This window comes from Pseudorasbora parva, chromosome 20 (genome assembly GCF_024679245.1).
Source record: "Pseudorasbora parva isolate DD20220531a chromosome 20, ASM2467924v1, whole genome shotgun sequence".
Lineage (NCBI taxonomy): Eukaryota > Metazoa > Chordata > Actinopteri > Cypriniformes > Gobionidae > Pseudorasbora > Pseudorasbora parva.
This window is the reverse complement of record NC_090191.1, coordinates 43895524-43920523: the sequence shown is the minus strand read 5'-3', so window position 1 is coordinate 43920523 and position 25000 is coordinate 43895524. Positions and strand designations below refer to the sequence as shown.

The following is a 25000-nucleotide window of genomic DNA, read 5'->3' as shown; positions in this document are numbered from 1 at the left end:
GGCCTCCTCTAACGGGCCTCCTCTAACGGGCCTCCTCTAACGGGCCGCCTCTAACGCCCCTCCTCTAACGCTCCTCCGCTAACGGGCCTCCTCTAACGGGCCTCCTCTAACGCCCCTCCTCTAACGCTCCTCCGCTAACGGGCCTCCTCTAACGGGCCTCCTCTAACGGGCCGCCTCTAACGGGCCTCCTCTAACGCGCCTCCTCTAACGCCCCTCCTCTAACGCCCCTCCTCTAACGCGCCTCCTCTAACGCCCCTCCTCTAACGGGCCTCCTCTAACGCTCCTCCGCTAACGGGCCTCCTCTAACGGGCCTCCTCTAACGGGCCTCCTCTAACGCGCCTCCTCTAACGCCCCTCCTCTAACGGGCCTCCTCTAACGCCCCTCCTCTAACGCCCCTCCTCTAACGCGCCTCCTCTAACGCGCCTCCTCTAACGGGCCTCCTCTAACGCCCCTCCTCTAACGGGCCTCCTCTAACGGGCCTCCTCTAACGGGCCTCCTCTAACGGGCCTCCTCTAACGGGCCTCCTCTAACGCCCCTCCTCTAACGCCCCTCCTCTAACGCCCCTCCTCTAACGGGCCTCCTCTAACGCCCCTCCTCTAACGGGCCTCCTCTAACGGGCCTCCTCTAACGCCCCTCCTCTAACGCCCCTCCTCTAACGCCCCTCCTCTAACGGGCCTCCTCTAACGGGCCTCCTCTAACGGGCCTCCTCTAACGCCCCTCCTCTAACGGGCCTCCTCTAACGCCTCTCCTCTAACGCCCCTCCTCTAACGCCCCTCCTCTAACGGGCCTCCTCTAACGGGCCTCCTCTAACGGGCCTCCTCTAACGCCCCTCCTCTAACGCCCCTCCTCTAACGCCTCTCCTCTAACGGGCCTCCTCTAACGCCCCTCCTCTAACGCCTCTCCTCTAACGCCCCTCCTCTAACGCCCCTCCTCTAACGGGCCTCCTCTAACGCCCCTCCTCTAACGGGCCTCCTCTAACGGGCCTCCTCTAACGGGCCTCCTCTAACGGGCCTCCTCTAACGGGCCTCCTCTAACGCCCCTCCTCTAACGGGCCTCCTCTAACGGGCCTCCTCTAACGGGCCTCCTCTAACGCCCCTCCTCTAACGGGCCTCCGCTAACGCGCCTCCTCTAACGGGCCTCCTCTAACGGGCCTCCTCTAACGGGCCTCCTCTAACGCCCCTCCTCTAACGGGCCTCCTCTAACGGGCCTCCTCTAACGGGCCTCCTCTAACGCCCCTCCTCTAACGGGCCTCCTCTAACGCCCCTCCTCTAACGCCCCTCCTCTAACGCCCCTCCTCTAACGGGCCTCCTCTAACGGGCCTCCTCTAACGGGCCTCCTCTAACGGGCCTCCTCTAACGCCCCTCCTCTAACGCCCCTCCTCTAACGCGCCTCCTCTAACGCGCCTCCTCTAACGCCCCTCCTCTAACGCCCCTCCTCTAACGCCCCTCCTCTAACGGGCCTCCTCTAACGCCTCTCCTCTAACGCCTCTCCTCTAACGCCCCTCCTCTAACGGCCCTCCTCTAACGCCCCTCCTCTAACGCCCCTCCTCTAACGGGCCTCCTCTAACGGGCCTCCTCTAACGGGCCTCCTCTAACGGGCCTCCTCTAACGCCCCTCCTCTAACGGGCCTCCTCTAACGGGCCTCCTCTAACGCCCCTCCTCTAACGGGCCTCCTCTAACGGGCCTCCTCTAACGCCTCTCCTCTAACGCCCCTCCTCTAACGGGCCTCCTCTAACGGGCCTCCTCTAACGGGCCTCCTCTAACGGGCCTCCTCTAACGCCCCTCCTCTAACGCCTCTCCTCTAACGCCCCTCCTCTAACGGGCCTCCTCTAACGCCTCTCCTCTAACGCCTCTCCTCTAACGCCTCTCCTCTAACGCCCCTCCTCTAACGGGCCTCCTCTAACGGGCCTCCTCTAACGCCCCTCCTCTAACGGGCCTCCTCTAACGGGCCTCCTCTAACGCCTCTCCTCTAACGCCCCTCCTCTAACGCCCCTCCTCTAACGCTCCTCCTCTAACGGGCCTCCTCTAACGGGCCTCCTCTAACGGGCCTCCTCTAACGCCCCTCCTCTAACGGGCCTCCTCTAACGCCTCTCCTCTAACGCCCCTCCTCTAACGCTCCTCCTCTAACGGGCCTCCTCTAACGGGCCGCCTCTAACGGGCCTCCTCTAACGGGCCTCCTCTAACGGGCCTCCTCTAACGGGCCTCCTCTAACGGGCCTCCTCTAACGGGCCTCCTCTAACGGGCCTCCTCTAACGGGCCTCCTCTAACGGGCCTCCTCTAACGGGCCTCCTCTAACGGGCCTCCTCTAACGGGCCTCCTCTAACGGGCCTCCTCTAACGGGCCTCCTCTAACGCCTCTCCTCTAACGCCCCTCCTCTAACGCTCCTCCTCTAACGGGCCTCCTCTAACGGGCCGCCTCTAACGGGCCTCCTCTAACGGGCCGCCTCTAACGGGCCTCCTCTAACGCGCCTCCTCTAACGGGCCGCCTCTAACGGGCCTCCTCTAACGGGCCTCCTCTAACGCCCCTCCTCTAACGCCCCTCCTCTAACGGGCCTCCTCTAACGCCTCTCCTCTAACGCCCCTCCTCTAACGCCCCTCCTCTAACGCTCCTCCTCTAACGGGCCTCCTCTAACGGGCCTCCTGTAACGGGCCGCCTCTAACCGGCCTCCTCTAACGCGCCTCCTCTAACGGGCCTCCTCTAACGGGCCTCCTCTAACGCGCCTCCTCTAACGCGCCTCCTCTAACGCGCCTCCTCTAACGCGCCTCCTCTAACGCGCCTCCTCTAACGGGCCTCCTCTAACGCGCCTCCTCTAACGCCCTTCCTCTAATGTAATGGTTCTCTTCTCTTCACAGACCAGATGAGGAGCACAGAGAAAGCCTCAGAGAAGCCCTTGGAGAAACCCACACAGAGCGCCAGGAAACCTGCGGTGGAAGTGATGGATGTGGAATAAGGCCGCTCTTCTCCTGTTTGGACTCATTCAAAAACATCTTTCACACATCTTTTGGTGTGTGTGTGTGTGTGTGTGTGTGTGTGTGTGTGTGTTGAGAGAGCGACAGCACGAGTCGTTTATGAGCCGAGACTGTATTAATATCTGATCGTCGTTACTCGTCAGTCTTCCTTCTGGATCTTCATCAGTGTGAATTAAAGAAGTGTTGATGTGTTTATCGATGTGAATAAACTGCCCCATACACACACACGGGTCACATGACCCTTCACACAGCATTATCATAGGAGGATTTGATGCTCAAGCAACATTTATGATTATACATTTTATTTCTCAGGATTCTCTGATGAGTAGAAAGTTCAAAAGACAGCATTTAATTATAATAGATTTGTATAACATTATAAATGTCTTTAGTCCTTGATGAATATAAGTATTAGTTTAGACTTTTGAATGTTGATGGATCAAAGTTTCCACAGAATTATGAACTGATAATAATCATAAACGCTTCTTAAGCATCGAATCCTTGTATTAGAATGATTTCTGAAGGATCATGTGACACTGACTTCCACATTGGAGTAATATTTCACTGTTTTTACTGTATATTTGATTAAATAAATGCTATAAAAACCATTAATAAACTTGTCATGTCCATTAATATGTACAGCCTCGTTGATTCAGAAGCGTTGTCACCGTCACGATGATGAGCACATACTATAGTGTTATTAATCTGCTTATCAATGAATGATCATATGTTGATCCACTGCAAAAACTATCAGTGTGACAAATCTGGCCTTTCATCAGTTTCACAAAAGTGTAGAAATCTCGCAGCCAAATAGAACATTTCTCACATTCAGTCATCAGTAAATGTTATGCCACCTGCCTAAAGTACGCATTTGAGGTAGTTTTAGCTTAAAAAAACAACTGATAAGGCATAACATTATGACCTAATATTGTGTTGCTGACCCGTCTCTGATGGACTCCTCTAGACCCCTGAAGGTTGCTGTGGTATCTGGCACCAAGATGTTAGCAGCAGATCCTTTAAGTCCTGTAAGTGGGGACTTGTTTGTTCAGCTCATCCCACAGATGCTCGATTGGATTGAGATCTGGGGAATCTGGAGGCCGAGTCGACGCCTCAAACTGGTTGTTGTGCTCCTCAAACCATTCCTGAAGCATTTGTGCTTTGTGTCAGGAGCATTATCCTGCTGGAAGAGCCACAGCCACCAGAATACCGTTTCCATCAAAGGCTGAACATGGTCTCAGCAATGCTTAGGTAGGTGGAGCGTGTCAAAGTAACATCCACATGGATGGAGGACCCAAGGTTTCCCAGCAGAACATTGGCCAAAGCATCACACTGTCTCTGCCGGCTCGCCTTCTTCCCATTGTGCATCCTGGGGCCATGTGTTCCCCAGGTAAGCCACACACACACACACCAGAGAACCAACAGAACCAGCATTAACTTCTGGAGCAGTTTGAGCTCCAGTAGCTCGTCTGTTTGATCGGACCCCACGGGCCAGCCTTCGCTCCCCACGGTCATCAATGAGCCTTGGCCGCCCATGACCCTGTGGCCGGTTCTCCACTGGTCCTTCCTTGGAGCACTTTTGATAGATACTGACCACTGCAGACCGGGAACAGCCCACAAGAGCTGCAGTTTTGGAGATGCTCTGACCCAGTCGTCTAGCCGTCACAATCTGGCCAAACTCGCTCAAATCCTTACGCTTGCCCATTTCTCCTGCTTCACACACATCAACTCTGAGGACATGTTCACTTGCTGCCTAATATATCCCACCCACTAACAGGAGCTGTGATGGAGATAATTTGTGTTATTCACTTCACCAGTCATAATGTTATGCCTGAATGATGTGTATATTGTCGGGGGATTAGGACACTTTTTCTAATTCATCTCAATGGCAAAAAGTGTCCCAGTCACCCAGAATTCACCCTACGTTTTAATCCTCTGGATCACGCTACAAACATGATGATCTCACAGAACATAATTGCCACTTTTGGACACAGTTGCAGTTATATTTGTTTACATAGTCTTGCTTTAAGGACATTAATATAAGAAAATACTGCAAAAACAGTCACGCTGTTATATTCCCGTTATATTTATTGTACAACATTCCCAATTTTTCTAATGTCCTTAATTTATCAATATGTTGATATTAATTCAATATTTTTAATGCTAACTTAAACTTAAAATAATTTCAACCCAAACTATGATTTCTAGAGAGCAAATGTTCTAAGTTTTCAGCTAATATTGCCATAGAAGCGAGGACAAGTCGCTTTCACCTCAAAATGGCGGACGCGTAAGGCAAGCGTTCCTCTATTATGATATTTACGGTTGTGTGAAGCTGCGCAGTACGGCTATTTGTGAAGTACGGGCAGTGCGCATGCGTAGTACGGGTAGTGTGCAGTACGGGCAGTGCGCATGCGCAGTACGGGTAGTGTGCAGTACGGGCAGTGCGCACACAGCCCAGTCTCATGTGATGAAAACACTGGAAGCGGAAGAGACTTTCGTGCTCTCGAGGTGAGAACATAAACATCAAATACTGACATTAAATCACTCATATAATCATCGCACTGCGCGCATGTCATTTATTATATCGCTGTTTACTTTATAAATCTGATGTTAGGCCGAACAACGCGATGTTTTGACTGGTGTGTATTTATTAATTTATTAAACGGAATAAAAGCAGGCTCGCGGATATTATCGATCTCTTCAATCACATCTCGTGTCACCGGACGATAATAAACCGCCACATATTCACTTTATGCGTGTTTATATTCAGTGTACTTTCAGTTTCCCACGGTTTAGCGATCCGGACAGATGCTATAAACCTCGCGAATCCGTCTGGCTTCTGCTTTTACCTCACTTTAACTCATTTGATGTTAGTTTCGCGCAAAAATAGCGAAAGAATCACGCGCTGATGCGGGAAATTCCCGCATATCTGTGACGTCACGGCGAAAAACAATCCCGCAGCTGATTTCACAACATCCTCATTATTACACTAAACATGCGCGTTAATTATCAGGAAAATGAAAGCTAAAGTGTTACGAAACTAAACAACTGGGCTGCCATTGCATTTAATAAACATATTAATGCCTGAAAAAACACAATAGTGCTGAATTATTGACCAAACCGGCATGATCATGTATTGTGTTGTTTTTTATTGAAGTTCTCCTAACAACAGCTTATATAACACGCATCAAAGATCTCAAAACATAATGGGTGATATTACCCAGTGTACATCAGTGTAATGTTACTTTTGTGCTTCTGTGCCCGTGCTTGTCTAAGCGACCACATTATGGAGACGAAAATAATAATTCAGTCATTTTAAAAAAGTAACTATTGGCACTGAAAGTAACGTGCATTACTTTAAAAAAAGTTACTCAAGTATTAAAATGGAAATTTATAAAGTAATGCATTATTTTACTTGTTACATCACAGAAGTAATCTATTACATAATGCATGTTACTTTTAATGCGTTACTCGTCACATCACAAAAGTAATCTGATTATGTTTCTTGTAATGCGTTACTTTACTCGTCACATCACAAAAGTAATCTGATTACGTTACTTTACTTGTCACATCACAGAAGTAATCTGATTACGTTACTTTACGCGTCACATCACAAAAGTAATCTGATTACGTTACTTTACTCGTTACATCACAGAAGTAATCTGATTACGTTACTTTACTCGTCACATCACAGAAGTAATCTGATTACGTTACTTTACTCGTCACATCACAGAAGTAATCTGATTACGTTACTTTACGCGTCACATCACAAAAGTAATCTGATTACGTTACTTTACGCGTCACATCACAGAAGTAATCTGATTACGTTACTTTACTCGTCACATCACAGAAGTAATCTGATTACGTTGCTTTACTCGTCACATCACTAAAGTAATCTGATTACGTTACTTTACTCGTCACATCACTAAAGTAATCTGATTACGTTACTTTACTCGTCACATCACTAAAGTAATCTGATTACGTTACTTTACTCGTCACATCACTAAAGTAATCTGATTACGTTACTTTACTCGTCACATCACTAAAGTAATCTGATTACGTTACTTTACGCGTCACATCACTAAAGTAATCTGATTACGTTACTTTACTCGTCACATCACTAAAGTAATCTGATTACGTTACTTTACGCGTCACATCACAGAAGTAATCTGATTACGTTACTTTACTCGTCACATCACTAAAGTAATCTGATTAGGTTACTTTACGCGTCACATCACAGAAGTAATCTGATTACGTTACTTTACTCGTCACATCACAGAAGTAATCTGATTACGTTACTTTACTCGTCACATCACAGAAGTAATCTGATTACGTTACTTTACTCATCACATCACAAAAGTAATCTGATTACGTTACTTTACTCATCACATCACAAAAGTAATCTGATTACGTTACTTTACTCGTCACATCACAGAAGTAATCTGATTACGTTACTTTACTCATCACATCACAAAAGTAATCTGATTACGTTACTTTACTCGTCACATCACAAAAGTAATCTGATTACGTTACTTTACTCGTCACATCACAGAAGTAATCTGATTACGTTACTTTACTCGTCACATCACAAAAGTAATCTGATTACGTTACTTTACTCGTCACATCACAGAAGTAATCTGATTACGTTACTTTACGCGTCACATCACAGAAGTAATCTGATTACGTTACTTTACTCGTCACATCACAGAAGTAATCTGATTACGTTACTTTACTCGTCACATCACAGAAGTAATCTGATTACGTTACTTTACTCGTCACATCACAGAAGTAATCTGATTACGTTACTTTACTCGTCACATCACAGAAGTAATCTGATTACGTTACTTTACTCGTCACATCACAGAAGTAATCTGATTACGTTACTTTACGCGTCACATCACTAAAGTAATCTGATTACGTTACTTTACTCGTCACATCACAAAATTAATCTGATTATGTTACTTGTAATGCGTTACTCGTCACATCACAGAAGTTTTCCTCGGATCCTCATGAATGTGTCGTGTGTTCTCAGGTGAATCTACAGAGTCATCATGCAGAGTACGTCGAATTACCTGTGGATGATGACCGACCTGCTGGGTCAGGGAGCCACTGCCAACGTGTACCGCGGCAGACACAAGGTATCGCCAGCTTATGTTACGCAAGCTATGAGTTTTAACATCGTTTACTTTGAGCTGAAAACCTGTCGTCACTCAACGACTGATAAATGTCATTTCAAGCGCCTTTATTAGTGTTTAATTCCCCTTAAATCAGAACCCAGCAAACAGGGATTGTTCTGGCCAAGTTATGAGCAAACCTTCTGCCAGTAACGTTAATAGAACGTTTGTTCAAAGTTCATTTAAAGTTACACTGCAAAAAATGCTTTTCTTATTTAGTATTTTTGTCTTGTTTCGAGTCCAATCATCTAAATTCTCAAAACAAGAAGCATTTACTAGACAAGCAAAAGTAATTGTCTTGTTTTGGGGAAAAATAACTCAAAATAATCAATAACTCAAATAAATGCTTAAAATAAGATAAATAATCTGCCAATGGGGTGAGAAAAATAATCTTAATTCAAACAGAAAACAAGATTATTTTGCTTATTTTAAGCAAAAACTCTCTTAACTTTGAGTTATTTTAAGGAATGCATTTGTTGCAGTGGATCCGTCCGGTCTTTAATAATGTTAGAACAAAAACATTGTTTTTTTTACATGTTACTACTTGTTTCAGAGAGCATTCAGAAGTAATGTTCCCTCAACGTTCGCATAATGTTTTAAAAACTGGATGTTTTGATTGTTCTGAGAACATCCCTGCAGCCAAATTCACACACTATCCATATTAAATAGTATTCGAAATTAGAATTAGTGTGTCCAAAATCGCAGTATGCTGAAAGAGTATCCCAAAGATACCCGGATGATGGTTTACTATTTCCAGTCCGAATGCGAAGTACGGATCGATGTGCACTCTAACGGCTGATATTACCCACAACCCACTGCGAGTTAAACGAGGATTTGATTAGAACTACAAACGCGGATAAAAAGTGTTTAAAAACTACAAATATGGCGGATGTGCGAGTCTGACGGTTAGGTAGGTTTAGATAAAGGTTAGAGTGATCAATGATCAGTATTTAACCTGACTAAAGATATTTGTTCAGTGTTATCCTCATTATATTTCATCTGCAGCAGCATTGAGAACTTTAGTGATGATACGTTTGGCCTTTAACTTTTAAAGCGTCTTTATATTTAAACTGCAAACACATGAGGAGAGTCTCTGCATTAAAGACACACACACAGCAGATCAACGAGCGAGAGTGTGTGTGTGTGTGTGTGTGTGTGTGCGGCTGCATTTCTCTCCGATACGGCAGGAGATTAAACAGACTGTTGATGATTTTAACTGTGTGATGATTGACAGGTCAGTCTAAACGGTTATGGGATGCTCGTAACTAAGCAACAGAGTTCGTTAAAGATGACGAGTTCCGTGATTTTTTCTAGGCTTGGTTGTGTTTATGGGGCGCCGTATAACATGTCTTAATACTTCTTCTTTTTTAAACACTGTATTTTTCTTATATTTTACCTTTATTCCACTCCGCAAGGGTTTATGATGTCACCAACCCAGGAAGAAGCTCGTTGTAGTCCAAACCGGCCATTTTTGTAGGCAATAAACTGCCGTCACTTTAAAAGACAATATCTCCGTTTGCAGTGAACGTTCAGCGCTGAACCTTTGCAGAGACTGTTAATGCTCAAGCAGCGACATTACACGCTAACTAAAGTTACACAAGTCACATCGCATGCAGACACCCCTTTAAATGCTGCAGGTGGATTCTGATTCACTCTTGCTTTTTTATCCATTATTCTGTTCTCTCAGCGTTCCTTCCTGAACTCTGAGTGTACGTTTATAACATTGAAAACCTCTCTGTAGAAAACCGGAGATCTCTACGCCGTCAAAGTGTTCAATAACCTGAGCTTCCTGCGCCCGCTGGACGTCCAGATGAGGGAGTTTGAGGTGCTGAAGAAACTGAACCACAAGAACATCGTGAAGCTCTTCGCCGTCGAGGAGGAGGTGAGCCGACGCACCTGTAAAGTCAGCCGCTTATGCAGGAATAACGTCACTTTAGTGTTCGAGCACTGCAAAAAATGCTCCTTACTCAGTTATTCTGTCTCGTTTCCAGTCTAAATATCTAACAATTCTTAAATCAAGATGCATTTACTAGCTCAGTAAAACGACATGAGATTTTCCTTGTTTTGTTGAAAATCAAATCAAAATAAGTTTTTGCTTAAAACAGGCAAAATAATCTTGTTTTCTGTTTGAAATAAGATTATTTATCTCACCCCATTGGCAGATTATTTATCTTATTTTAAGCAAAAACTCTCTTCATTTAGAGTTATTTTCCCCAAAACAAGACAATAACTTTTGCTTGTCTAGTAAATACTTTGTAAAGAATTTGTAGATGTTCGGACTAGAAAAAAGACAACAATACTGAGTAAGAAAAGCATTTTTTTGCAGTGTATGTTCTTTACTTCCCCTTTGTGTGTAACCTGTAATACCAGTTCGCTCTAAACTACGAACACCGAATGTCATTGTTCTGTTGTCCTCCTGAGTAATGCTGGTGTTTGTGTCAGTCCAACACGCGCCATAAGGTGCTGGTGATGGAGTACTGTCCCTGCGGAAGCCTTTATACGGTGCTGGAAGAGCCGACCAATGCCTACGGGCTCCCGGAGGACGAGTTCCTCATCGTTCTGCAGGACGTCGGTAAGCTTTAGACTCAGGTGTGGATGAATGAACACAATCTCAAATCACACTGCAAAAAATGCTCTTCTTACTCAGTATTTTTATCTCGTTTCTAGTCCAAACATCTAAAAAGTCTCAAAACAAGAAATATTTACTAGACAAGCAAAAGCAATTGTCTTATTTTGGGGGAAAAATTACTCAAAATTAAGAGTTTTTTGCTTAAAATAAGATAAATAATCTGCCAATGGGGTGAGAAAAATAATCTTAATTCAAACAGAAAACAAGATTATTCTTCTCACCCCATTGGCAGATTATTTATCATATTTTAAGCAAAAAACTCTTAATTTTGAGTAATTTTTCCCCCAAAATAAGACAATTGCTTGTCTAGTAAATACTTTTTGTTTTAAGAATTTCTAGATATTTTGACTAGAAACAAGACAAAAATACTGAGTAGGAAGAGCATTTTTTGCAGTGTTGTAAGTCGCTTTGGATAAAAGCGTCTGCTAAATGTAAAATACGGTCCTGTGACAGTGGCAGGAATGAATCACCTGAGAGAGTACGGCATCGTGCATCGAGACATCAAGCCGGGGAACATCATGCGTGTGATTGGAGAAGATGGACGATCCGTCTATAAACTCACCGACTTCGGAGCGGCGCGCGAGCTGGAAGACGATGAGCAGTTCGTGTCTCTCTACGGCACAGAGGAATATCTGGTGAGCTGAGGAATCTGATTACGTAACGCACGTTACTTGTAATGCGTTACTCGTTACATCACAGAAGTAATCTGATTACGTAACGCACGTTACTTGTAATGCGTTACTCGTTACATCACAGAAGCAATCTGATTACGTAACGCAAGTTACTTGTAATGCGTTACTCGTCACATCACAGAAGTAATCTGATTACGTAACGCACGTTACTTGTAATGCGTTACTCGTCACATCACAGAAGTAATCTGATTACGTAACGCTCGTTACTTGTAATGCGTTACTCGTCACATCACAGAAGTAATCTGATTACGTAATGCACGTTACTTGTAATGCGTTACTCGTCACATCACAGAAGTAATCTGATTACGTAACGCTCGTTACTTGTTTGTACCCAGCTAACATAAACATCTCTGTGTCCGCAGCATCCGGACATGTACGAGCGAGCGGTGCTGAGGAAAGATCACCAGAAGAAATACGGAGCCACGGTGGATCTGTGGAGCATCGGAGTCACGTTTTATCACGCCGCCACCGGCAGCCTGCCTTTCAGACCCTTCGAAGGGCCGCGCAGGAACAAAGAAGTCATGTAGGTGCCGTCAAACACACCTCAGCTTCCGCTGCTCAGCCTCTGCTGTCCGCTGATGGTTTGTGATGTCTGCAGGTATAAGATCATCACAGAGAAGCCTTCGGGCGCAATCTCAGGACATCAGAAGTTTGAGAACGGGAAGATCGAGTGGAGCTCAGAGATGCCCATCTCCTGCAGCCTCTCAAAGTGAGTCTGAGTGTGTGTGTGTGGGCATGTTTTTGTGACATGAGGACTCAAATGTGTATAATGCCATGGGTCTGACACAGGTATTACAGGAGAGGGTGAAATATGAGGACATTACCCATGTCCCCACTTTACAAAAGGCTTATAAATCACACAGGAGGAGTGTTTTTTTTTTAAAGTAAAAATGCAGAATGTTTCCTGTGATGGGTAGGTGCAGTGTAGTGTGTGTGTGTGGGGAGACGCGTGTCTGACGATGTGTGTGTGTGTGTGTGTTTTCAGAGGTCTTCAGAGTCTCCTCACGCCGGTCCTGGCCAACATCCTAGAGGCAGACCAGGAGAAATGTTGGGGCTTCGACCAGTTCTTTGCGGAGACCAGCGATATCTTACACCGCATCGTAGTCTACGTCTTCAGTCTGCAGCAGGCCACGCTCCACCACATCTACATACACACATACAACACGTGAGCTCACACACACACTCACACACACACTCACTCAAACACACTCTTGCACACACTCACTCACATTCACTTGCACTCACATTCTCTCACGCACACACTCGCATGCACACACACTACAAAAAATACTCTTCTTACTCAGTATTTTTGTCTTGTTTCCAGTCTAAATGTCTAACAATTCTTAAATCAAGATGCATTTACTAGATCAGTAAACCGACAGAAGATATTCTTCCTTGTTTTGTTGAAAATAATATCAAAATGAAGTGAGTTTTTGCTTAAACAGGCAAAATGATCTGCCAATGGGGTGAGAAAAATAATCTTATTTCTGATTGAAATCTTTTGATATTTTTCCTGAGAAAACAAGAAAATATCTTATGTCATTTCACTGATCTAGTAAATGCATCTTGATTTAGGAATATTTAGATATATGGACTGGAAACAAGAAAAAAACACTAAATAATAAGCATTTTTTTCGGTGCACACACACACACACACACACACACACACACTTGAGCCCTTTAATTTAAAGCGTTAACTCTAGCCTGATATTTTGTTTTCGCTCAGGGCGAACCTGTTTCAGGAGCTGCTCTTCAGACGGACCAACATTACGCCGTCCCATCAGGACTTCCTTTACGAGGGCCGGCGTCTTAATCTGGACCCCAATCGTCAGGCTCAGACCTTCCCCAAAACCTCCAGAGAAAACCCCATCATGCTCCTCAGCAGAGACCCGGTCAACACGGTCGGCCTAATGTTTGAGGACCGTGAGTCTGACGCTGCAATCCTGAGCTGATCAGTCATGTGATGTTTGCTCATAATGATCGCGATCTCGGCTGAGAAAGAGTAACGTAACGCATTACTTGCCATTAAGAGTAACGTAAAGTAATGCGCTACGTTACTCTTTCTCAGCCGAGTCTCCATCCCATCCAGTTCTTTTAACAACACAGCCTGTATACACGTACAATCTCAGAGCATTACGCACTATATTACCCAGTTTACAACCCTTTTATTGAAAGTAATGCGTTTTGTTACTTTTGTTCTGTTACTTAAGTGACTTTGTTATGGAGATGAGAACATTAATTCAGTCGTTTAAAAAAAAAGCTAATTAATTTAACTTAAAATAACTCATGCATTACTTAAAAAAAGCAACTTGAAATATTAATCATTAATTTTATAAAGTAATGCGTTACTTTACTCGTCACATCACTAAAGTAATCTGATTACGTTGCTTTACTCGTTACATCACTAAAGTAATCTGATTACATTACTTTACTCGTCACATCACAGAAGTAATCTGATTACGTTGCTTTACTCGTTACATCACAGAAGTAATCTGATTACGTTACTTTACTCGTCACATCACAGAAGTAATCTGATTACGTTACTTTATTCGTCACATCACAGAAGTAATCTGATTAGGTTACTTTACTCGTCACATCACTAAAGTAATCTGATTAGGTTACTTTACTCGTCACATCACAGAAGTAATCTGATTACGTTACTTTACTCGTCACATCACTAAAGTAATCTGATTACGTTACTTTACTCGTCACATCACAGAAGTAATCTGATTACGTTGCTTTACTCGTTACATCACAGAAGTAATCTGATTACGTTACTTTACTCGTCACATCACAGAAGTAATCTGATTACGTTACTTTATTCGTCACATCACAGAAGTAATCTGATTAGGTTACTTTACTCGTCACATCACTAAAGTAATCTGATTAGGTTACTTTACTCGTCACATCACAGAAGTAATCTGATTACGTTACTTTACTCGTCACATCACAGAAGTAATCTGATTAGGTTACTTTACTCGTCACATCACAGAAGTAATCTGATTACGTGACTTTACTCGTCACATCACTAAAGTAATCTGATTACGTTACTTTACTCGTCACATCACAGAAGTAATCTGATTACGTTACTTTACTCGTTACATCACAGAAGTAATCTGATTACGTTACTTTACGCGTCACATCACTAAAGTAATCTGATTACGTTACTTTACTCGTCACATCACAAAAGTAATCTGATTACGTGACTTTACTCGTTACATCACAGAAGTAATCTGATTACGTGACTTTACTCGTCACATCACAGAAGTAATCTGATTACGTTGCTTTACTCGTCACATCACAGAAGTAATCTGATTACGTTGCTTTACTCGTCACATCACAGAAGTAATCTGATTACGTTGCTTTACTCGTCACATCACTAAAGTAATCTGATTACGTTACTTTACTCGTCACATCACTAAAGTAATCTGATTAGGTTACTTTACGCGTCACATCACAGAAGTAATCTGATTATGTTACTTTACGCGTCACATCACAAAAGTAATCTGATTACGTGACTTTACTCGTTACATCACAGAAGTAATCTGATTACGTTACTTTACTCGTCACATCACAGAAGTAATCTGATTACGTTGCTTTACTCGTCACATCACAGAAGTAATCTGATTACGTTGCTTTACTCGTCACATCACAGAAGTAATCTGATTACGTTGCTTTACTCGTCACATCACTAAAGTAATCTGATTACGTTACTTTACTCGTCACATCACTAAAGTAATCTGATTAGGTTACTTTACGCGTCACATCACAGAAGTAATCTGATTATGTTACTTTACGCGTCACATCACAGAAGTAATCTGATTATGTTACTTTACGCATTATATCACAGAAGTAATCTGATTACGTTACTTTACGCGTTATATCACAGAAGTAATCTGATTACGTTACTTTACGCGTTATATCACAGAAGTAATCTGATTACGTTACTTAACGCGTTATATCACAGAAGTAATCTGATTACGTGTATTTCCTCACCCATAACACTGATGATGTCACCTGTGTTTGCAGCCAGCCCACCTAAAGTACAGCCGCGCTACGACCTGGATTTGGACGCCAGCTATGCTAAGGTAAGATGACAGGCTGTGAATCCGTATTTCTGTGAGTCATGGATCAAATCTGAGGTGGCAGCAGCCGGTTATTAAACGACACCGTGATTGCGTGAGATCCTGAGTTTGCTGCTGGAGCTTTTGAGTTGATTCATGGGATATTTTGATGCTTTCAGCATGTTAGTAAAGATGTCAGCCGTGTTTCTGCTCAGACGTTCGCAGGTGACGTGGGCTATCTGTGGAAGACGTCCGATTCTCTGCTTCTGTACCAGGAGCTGGTGAGGAAAGCCGTCCGAGGCCTGAAGTGAGTTCAATAAACCGTCTCTGGTGCAATAACTCCGATCTTTCATGTATTCATACTCTTGTGTGATCGACGCCGCATCCTCAATAAACCCGTCTCCGGCGTGATACCCTGAACTCTCGAATATTCCGCTCTAATATGACCTCTGACCTGTAAGGTGTCCAGAATAATAATCCTCCACTGTGTGTTAATAGGCCAGAGGAGAACTGTTTGAATCTTGTTTTCTGTTTGAATTAAGATTATTTTTCTCACCCCATTGGCAGATTATTTATCTTATTTTATGATGATGACTCTGCGGAGGTTTGTTAATGGGCTGTTGTGTTGCAGTGAGCTGATCCGAGACGAGTACGGCGAGACGGTGCACAAGAAGGCGGAGGTGATTCACGTGTGCAACTTCTGCAGCCAATCACTGGAGAGAACCGAGCAGCTGTGAGTGACATCCGTGAGTTCAGACGGAGCCCTGAGCGAGATCTCACGCCTTCATGACCTGTGTGTGTGTGTGTGTGTTCCAGGTGTGAGGTTCTGATGCAGGGCAACATGTTGTCTGTGGAGTACGATGAGATTCGGGACATGAGGAAGAAGGTGATGCGGGTGAGCTGCGGATGAGTCTCGTGTCGTCTGAAGGCTAGCTTCATCTCTTTACTCTCCTCACTCCTCTCTCTCTCTCTCTCTCTCTCTCTCTCTCTCTCTCTCTCTCTCTCTCTCTCTCTCTCTCTCTCTCTCTCTCTCTCTCTCTCTCTCTCAGTTGTCCAGCTCTCTGGCCTCCATGGAGCAGACTCTTCAGGACATCAGTAGTATGTTCCTGCCCGGAGGAAGCCTGACTGACAGCTGGACTCTGCAGGTGGGAACGCATCCGGAAGACAGGAAGTGAGTGCTCTCTAACCTACAGCTAATATTAGGGCTATATGTCGACTTAAGTCCTGAAATTTTACTTCTTGGTAGCCTTGTATAACTAACCAGCAAAACTGACGAAACAGACACTGCCAAACTAACGTAACGAACACTGCGAAACTGACGAAACAAATGCTGCAAAACTAACGAAACAAACGCGGCGAAACTAACGAAACGAACACTGCAAAAATAACGAAACGAACGCGGCGAAACTGACGAAACGAACACTGCGAAACTGACGAAACGAACACTGCAAAACTAAGGAAACAAATGTGACTAAACTAACGAAACGAACACTGCGAAACTAACGAAACAAATGTGACTAAACTAACGAAACGAACACTGCGAAACTAAGGAAACAAATGTGACTAAACTAACGAAACGAACACTGCGAAACTAAGGAAACAAATGTGACTAAACTAACGAAACGAACACTGCGAAACTAACGAAACAAATGTGACTAAACTAACGAAACGAACACTGCGAAACTAACGAAACAAATGTGACTAAACTAACGAAACGAACACTGCGAAACTAACGAAACAAATGTGACTAAACTAACGAAACGAACACTGCGAAACTAACGAAACAAATGTGACTAAACTAACGAAACGAACACTGCGAAACTAACGAAACAAATGTGACTAAACTAACGAAACGAACACTGCGAAACTAACGAAACAAATGTGACTAAACTAACGAAACGAACACTGCGAAACTAACGAAACAAATGTGACTAAACTAACGAAACGAACACTGCGAAACTAACGAAACAAATGTGACTAAACTAACGAAACGAACACTGCGAAACTAACGAAACAAATGTGACTAAACTAACGAAACGAACACTGCGAAACTAACGAAACAAATGTGACTAAACTAACGAAACGAACACTGCGAAACTAACGAAACAAATGTGACTAAACTAACGAAACGAACACTGCAAAAATAACGAAACGAACGCAGCAAAACTGACGAAACGAACGCGGCGAAACTGACAAAACGAACGCTGCGAAACTAACAAAATGAACGCGACTAAACTAATGGAACGAACGCGACTAAACTGACGAAACGAACGCGACTAAACTAACGAAACGAACGCTGCAAAACTAACGAAACAAATGCTGCAAAACTAACGAAACAAATGTGACTAAACTAACGAAACGAACACTGCGAAACTAACGAAACAAATGTGACTAAACTAACGAAACAAACACTGCAAAAATAACGAAACAAATGTGACTAAACTAACGAAACGAACACTGCGAAACTAACAAAACAAATGTGACTAAACTAACGAAACGAACACTGCGAAACTAACGAAACAAATGTGACTAAACTAACGAAACGAACACTGCGAAACTAACGAAACAAATGTGACTAAACTAACGAAACGAACACTGCAAAAATAACGAAACGAACGCGGCGAAACTGACGAAACGAACACGGCGAAACTGACGAAACGAACGCGGCGAAACTGACAAAACGAACGCTGCGAAACTAACAAAATGAACGCGACTAAACTAATGGAACGAACGCGACTAACCTGACGAAACGAACGCGACTTAACTAACGAAACGAACGCTGCAAAACTAACGAAACAAACGCAGCGAAACTAACGAAACGAACACTGCAAAAATAACGAAACGAACGCGGCGAAACTGACGAAACGAACACTGCGAAACTAACGAAACGAACACTGCGAAACTAAGGAAACAAATGTGACTAAACTAACGAAACGAACACTGCGAAACTAACGAAACAAATGTGACTAAACTAACGAAACGAACACTGCGAAACTAACGAAACAAATGTGACTAAACTAACGAAACGAACACTGCGAAACTAACGAAACAAATGTGACTAAACTAACGAAACGAACACAGCAAAAATAACGAAACGAACGCGCCGAAACTGACGAAACGAACACGGCGAAACTGACGAAACGAACGCGGCGAAACTGACAAAACGAACACTGCGAAACTAACAAAATGAACGCGACTAAACTAATGGAACGAACGCGACTAAACTGACGAAACGAACGCGACTAAACTAACGAAACGAACGCTGTAAAACTAACGAAACGAACGCTGCAAAACTAATGAAACGAACACGACTAAACTGACGAAACAAATACGACTAAACAAACGCGACTAAACTAACAAACGAACGCAGCGAAACTGACGAAACGAACGCTGCAAAACTAACGAAACGAACGCTGCAAAACTAACGAAACAAACGCAACTAAACTGACGAAATGAACACGACTAAACGAACGTGACTAAACTGACGAAATGCACACGATTAAACGAACGCGACTAAACTTACAAAACGAACGCAGCGAAACTGACAAAACGAACGCGACTAAACTAACGGAACGAACGCTGCAAAACTAACGCAACGAACGCTGCAAAACTAACGAAACGAACGCTGCAAAACTAACGCAACGAACGCTGCAAAACTAACGAAACGAACGCTGCAAAACTAACGAAACGAACGCTGCAAAACTAACGCAACGAACGCTGCAAAACTAACGCAACGAACGCTGCAAAACTAACGCAACGAACGCTGCAAAACTAACGAAACGAACGCTGCAAAACTAACGCAACGAACGCTGCAAAACTAACGCAACGAACGCTGCAAAACTAACGAAACAAATGTGACTAAACTAACGAAACGAACACTGCGAAACTAACGAAACAAATGTGACTAAACTAACGAAACGAACACTGCGAAACTAACGAAACAAATGTGACTAAACTAACGAAACGAACACTGCGAAACTAACGAAACAAATGTGACTAAACTAACGAAACGAACACTGCAAAAATAACGAAACGAACGCGGCGAAACTGACGAAACGAACACGGCGAAACTGACGAAACGAACGCGGCGAAACTGACAAAACGAACGCTGCGAAACTAACAAAATGAACGCGACTAAACTAATGGAACGAACGCGACTAAACTGACGAAACGAACGCGACTAAACTAATGAAACGAACGCTGCAAAACTAACGAAACAAATGCTGCAAAACTAACGAAACAAACGCGGCGAAACTAACGAAACGAACACTGCGAAACTAAGGAAACAAATGTGACTAAACTAACGAAACGAACACTGCGAAACTAACGAAACAAATGTGACTAAACTAACGAAACGAACACTGCGAAACTAACGAAACAAATGTGACTAAACTAACGAAACGAACACTGCGAAACAAACGAAACAAATGTGACTAAACTAACGAAACGAACACTGCGAAACTAACGAAACAAATGTGACTAACGAAACGAACACTGCAAAAATAACGAAACGAACGCGGCGAAACTGACGAAACGAACACGGCGAAACTGACGAAACGAACGCGGCGAAACTGACAAAACGAACACTGCGAAACTAACAAAATGAACGCGACTAAACTAATGGAACGAACGCTACTAAACTGACGAAACGAACGCGACTAAACTAACGAAACGAACGCTGTAAAACTAACGAAACGAACGCTGCAAAACTAACGAAACAAATGTGACTAAACTAACGAAACGAACACTGCGAAACTAACGAAACAAATGTGACTAAACTAACGAAACGAACACTGCGAAACTAACGAAACAAATGTGACTAAACTAACGAAACGAACACTGCGAAACTAACGCAACAAATGTGACTAAACTAACGAAACGAACACTGCGAAACTAACGAAACAAATGTGACTAAACTAACGAAACGAACACTGCGAAACTAAGGAAACAAATGTGACTAAACTAACGAAACGAACACTGCGAAACTAACGAAACAAATGTGACTAAACTAACGAAACGAACACTGCGAAACTAACGCAACAAATGTGACTAAACTAACGAAACGAACACTGCGAAACGAACGAAATAAACGCGACTAAACTAACGAAACGAACACTGCGAAACGAACGAAATAAACGCGACTAAACTAACGAAACGAACACTGCGAAACGAACGAAATAAACGCGACTAAACTAACGAAACCAACTGCCGAAACGAATGTGTGTGCTAATGCTGTGGTTGTGTTTCTGGTGGAGTGTGGAGAAGATCAAAGTTCTGCTGGACGCCATCAGTGCCATTTATCAGCAGTTCAAGAAGGACAAGGCCGAGAGACGTGAGTCTGACACGCCACAGCTTTGCTTCTCATGTCCTCCGTGTGTCTGACCCCTGTCTCGTCTCCTCAGGTCTGCCGTATAATGAAGAACAAATACACAAGTTCGACAAGTGAGTGTGTGTGAGTGTGTGTGAGTGTGTGTGTGTGTTTTGTGCCGCGCATCACACGATCGTCTCTGTTTTCAGGCAAAAGCTGGTTCTTCACGCCACCAAAGCGCGAGCTCTCTTCACGGACGAGTGTGCCATGAAATATCGGCTCTTCATCTCCAAGAGCGAGGAGTGGATGAAGTAAGAGTCGCCGTCTAGTTAATAAAGCATCAGCTCAGAGTCAATCATCTCATCCCAGATGGTCATGTCTTTCTTCCTTCAGTCGGAAAGAAATCTGAAAACATCTCAGGATTTTCCTCCACAAACGGCTGAAGGTCCGAATCACTGCCCCAAGTTATTTTCCCCAAAACAAGACAATTACTTTAGCTTGTCTAGTAATGTTCTCTTAATGTAAGAATAGTCAGATATTTTGATTAGGAACAACACAAGAATACTGAGTAAGAGGAGCATGTTTTGCAGTGTAGGGTCTGATCCAGACAAACCATCCCACATTAACTAAACAAATACACATTTATACACTTTATAACCTCGAATGCTCGACGTCTGTGTTTGACGAATGACATCATCACGCCGGAAAGGTCATGTGACGCAGGTGGTAGCGCCGGAAAACTCCATCTCATGCTCTCCTCACACTTTCCTTTATTTGTGTGTAAAGGGCGTTTGAGTTAAAGCTCCCCTGTGTGATATTCCTCATCTAGCGGTGTAAAGGTTTATGACCTCTCCATTCTGATTTCGTTTTAACCCCTACGGTGGCTGATTTAGTCCAAGATTAACACGGCAATCCCCCTCTTCACATTCGACACGGTGCCATCGAGTGTTAAACGTGAAAGGCGAAGCTTGAGTTTACGGGTATGTCCCTCTGTGGCTACTGTACTTTCAAGATGGAGGAGCAACATGGCGGCCGACACTCGAACCCCTCACCCGTATGGGTTTCCAACGGCAGATTATAAACTTACGAGAATACTTTATTACGTGAAAGAAGTAAATATACTTTAATGAGCACATATATTTGTGAAAGAACTGAGTGTTATTAGCTGAGAATAAACTAAAGTTACACAGTGTAGCTTTAAGGCCTTTGCACACTGAGTCCGAAAAACGCATGTGAAATTTTCACACGTCAAAATAATAAATTCGACCTCACGTCATGTCAATCACGCTTGCACACCGCCTCCGAGACTTACGTCCGTCAAAAAGAAATTCAGAACAGGTTCGATTTGCTGCGTTTTCGCATCCCTAAAAACGCTTTTTTAGAGACGTTTTGACAACTCAAAGCCACCATACATTGTACTGTATCAAAAATACAGCTATAATTATAGCACACCAAGTCCCTGTAAACCGTGTGTGTGTGTGTGTGTGTGTGTGTGTGTGTGTGTGTGTGTGTCTCATACCTTGGATATACTGCCAGTCTACTTGAAGATGTCGTTTTGTATTTTGCGTGTTTTTTCCGTAACGCGTTCATTAATGCGCATCAGACTCAGTGTGCAAAGGCCTTTAGTCTCTGCACGTTCGTTTTAACACGGGGTTGGCGCTTCCACCTGCGTCACATGACTTTTCCGACGTGATGATGTCATTCGTCGAACACAGAAGTCACACATTCGAGTGTGTATAAATGTGTATTTGTGTTGTAAATGTGGGATGGTTTGTCTGGATCAGACCCTATTCCTCTTGGATCGTGAAGCCCTTCTTGTATTGATTCGGACCTTCAGCCGTGGGTTCCCATTGAAGGCCATTATGTGCAGAAAAATCCTGCAATGTTTTCCTCAAAAAACGTCCTTTCTTTCCGACTGAAGACTGATCAGGAGATGTTAATTCTGAGCTGAGCTGATGCTTTAATGCGATGATTATCCAATCCCTGATGTTGCTCTGAGGTCATGTATTCAGAGATCAATAACTGTGATTATTATTATTGGCTTTAAATGCAGAGTTACACCGCAAAACATGTCTATTCAAAACACATAAAGCTTCAACATAAGCATCATAATTCAAACAGGGTTTCTGGGAATCGTAATGTCTTAAAATGGATCAGAATGTCTTAAATTCAATATCATGGAATTAAATTAGGGCCACAGAAAACATGGACGGCAGAATCCATCATAAACAGGGTTAGGGTAATGTCACGGGTCAATCGATCAATGATTCGGATCGCGTGTCAAACTGTTGAAATCAGGAGTCATTGGCTATCCGAATCGATTCGCTGATTCATAACCGTTTGAATCTTTATTTGAGGATTGAACACAAACGCGGAAGAGAAGCCAATGCTGAATAAAGTCGTAGTTTTTGTTATTTTTGGACCCAAATGTATTTTGGATGCTTCAAGAGACTCTAATTAACCCACTGATGTCTCATATGGACTACTGTGATGATGTTTTTATTCCCTTTCTGGACATGGACAGTATAGTGTGCATACACTTGCATACGCTCTCGGACTAAATATAAAATATCTTAAACTGTGTGTGAAGATGAGCGGAGGTCTGACGGGTGTGGAGCGACATTAGGGAGAGGAGTTAATGACAGACATTTCATTTTTGGCTGAACTAACCCTTTAATATCTTCAGTGATTTCTCCAGTAAATTTATGTGTGAGTGTGTGTGAGTGAGTGTGTGTGTGGGTAGGTTTAGGGGCAGTGTGTGCATGTGTGTGTGTTCTGTAAAACGCCAGAGGAAGAACATCATGTTTTGCAGTGTATCATCCGTTATTAAACGCCCCTGTCACATGACCTGCCGTGTTGTGAGCGCATTGGCTCTGTTGCTATGGAAACTCTGCCTGTCTCGTTTCGCAGGAAGTTCCATCACGTGCGGAAGCATCTCCTGTCTCTGACTGGCCAGTTCGGCGGCATGGAACAGGAAGTGACCCTCCTCATGCAGCGCGTGTATAAAGTGAGTAAACAGGAAATGCCGTCCGTGTGGCTGCGCTGTAATGACAGCGAGACACTGACGGTGTGTGTGTGAGTGTGTGTGTGTGTGTGTGATGGGCAGTGTAAGGGGATAGAAAATACGGTTTGCACAGTATAAAAACCATTACACCTATGGAATGTCCCTATATGTCACAAAAACAAACGTGTGTGTTTGTGTGTGTGTGTGTCCAGCTGATGGAGCAGCTGCCCCAGAAGATGATGCCCATGACGGCCGCAGGAATCAAACCGCAGGCGTACCTCAGTCCCAGCACACTGGTGGAGATGACCCTGGGGTGAGTCCGGCTCACAGGAGACACACTGAAGCGAGTTCACACTGAAGCGAGTTCACACTGAAGCCGAGTTCACACTGAAGCCTAGTTCACACTGAAGCCGAGTTCACACTGAAGCGAGTTCACACTGAAGCCGAGTTCACACTGAAGCCGAGTTCACACTGAAGCGAGTTCACACTGAAGCCGAGTTCACACTGAAGCCGAGTTCACACTGAAGCGAGTTCACACTGAAGCCGAGTTCACACTGAAGCCGAGTTCACACTGAAGCCGAGTTCACACTGAAGCGAGTTCACACTGAAGCCGAGTTCACACTGAAGCGAGTTCACACTGAAGCGAGTTCACACTGAAGCGAGTTCACACTGAAGCGAGTTCACACTGAAGCCGAGTTCATACTGAAGCGAGTTCACACTGAAGCGAGTTCACACTGAAGCGAGTTCACACTGAAGCCGAGTTCACACTGAAGCCGAGTTCACACTGAAGCGAGTTCACACTGAAGCGAGTTCACACTGAAGCCGAGTTCACACTGAAGCGAGTTCACACTGAAGCCGAGTTCACACTGAAGCGAGTTCACACTGAAGCCGAGTTCACACTGAAGCCGAGTTCACACTGAAGCCGAGTTCACACTGAAGCCGAGTTCACACTGAAGCGAGTTCACACTGAAGCGAGTTCACACTGAAGCGAGTTCACACTGAAGCCGAGTTCACACTGAAGCGAGTTCACACTGAAGCGAGTTCACACTGAAGCGAGTTCACACTGAAGCCGAGTTCACACTGAAGCCGAGTTCACACTGAAGCCGAGTTCACACTGAAGCCGAGTTCACACTGAAGCGAGTTCACACTGAAGCGAGTTCACACTGA

At 43.9% G+C, this 25000-nt stretch overlaps 2 protein-coding genes across 3 annotated transcripts in view; both read left to right on the top strand.

Annotated features, from left to right (window-relative positions):
* Nucleotides 1-3581, top strand: part of c20h11orf98 (chromosome 20 C11orf98 homolog) — a 6834-nt gene extending 3253 nt beyond the window's left edge. The window contains exon 4 of the mRNA XM_067427145.1: nucleotides 2852-3581. Within this exon, the coding sequence (XP_067283246.1) occupies nucleotides 2852-2949 (98 nt within the window). The 3' untranslated portion in view covers nucleotides 2950-3581. The remainder of the gene's footprint in view (nucleotides 1-2851) is intronic.
* Nucleotides 3582-5343: 1762 nt separating this feature from the next.
* tbk1 (TANK-binding kinase 1) overlaps nucleotides 5344-25000 on the top strand; it is a 21747-nt gene continuing 2090 nt past the window's right edge. Inside the window, exons 1-19 of one of the 2 annotated variants that reach the window (XM_067427170.1) lie at nucleotides 5344-5470; nucleotides 7995-8100; nucleotides 9878-10018; nucleotides 10579-10708; nucleotides 11219-11400; nucleotides 11820-11980; nucleotides 12056-12166; nucleotides 12443-12622; nucleotides 13184-13380; nucleotides 15487-15545; nucleotides 15737-15828; nucleotides 16153-16254; nucleotides 16338-16416; nucleotides 16571-16692; nucleotides 20777-20853; nucleotides 20924-20963; nucleotides 21039-21140; nucleotides 23740-23836; nucleotides 24046-24146. In XM_067427170.1, the coding sequence (XP_067283271.1) occupies nucleotides 8014-8100; nucleotides 9878-10018; nucleotides 10579-10708; nucleotides 11219-11400; nucleotides 11820-11980; nucleotides 12056-12166; nucleotides 12443-12622; nucleotides 13184-13380; nucleotides 15487-15545; nucleotides 15737-15828; nucleotides 16153-16254; nucleotides 16338-16416; nucleotides 16571-16692; nucleotides 20777-20853; nucleotides 20924-20963; nucleotides 21039-21140; nucleotides 23740-23836; nucleotides 24046-24146 (2060 nt within the window). In that variant the 5' untranslated portion in view covers nucleotides 5344-5470; nucleotides 7995-8013. Of the gene's footprint in view, nucleotides 5471-7994; nucleotides 8101-9877; nucleotides 10019-10578; nucleotides 10709-11218; nucleotides 11401-11819; nucleotides 11981-12055; nucleotides 12167-12442; nucleotides 12623-13183; nucleotides 13381-15486; nucleotides 15546-15700; nucleotides 15829-16152; nucleotides 16255-16337; nucleotides 16417-16570; nucleotides 16693-20776; nucleotides 20854-20923; nucleotides 20964-21038; nucleotides 21141-23739; nucleotides 23837-24045; nucleotides 24147-25000 lie in introns of both variants that reach the window. The other variant, XM_067427169.1, reaches the window with a different exon arrangement.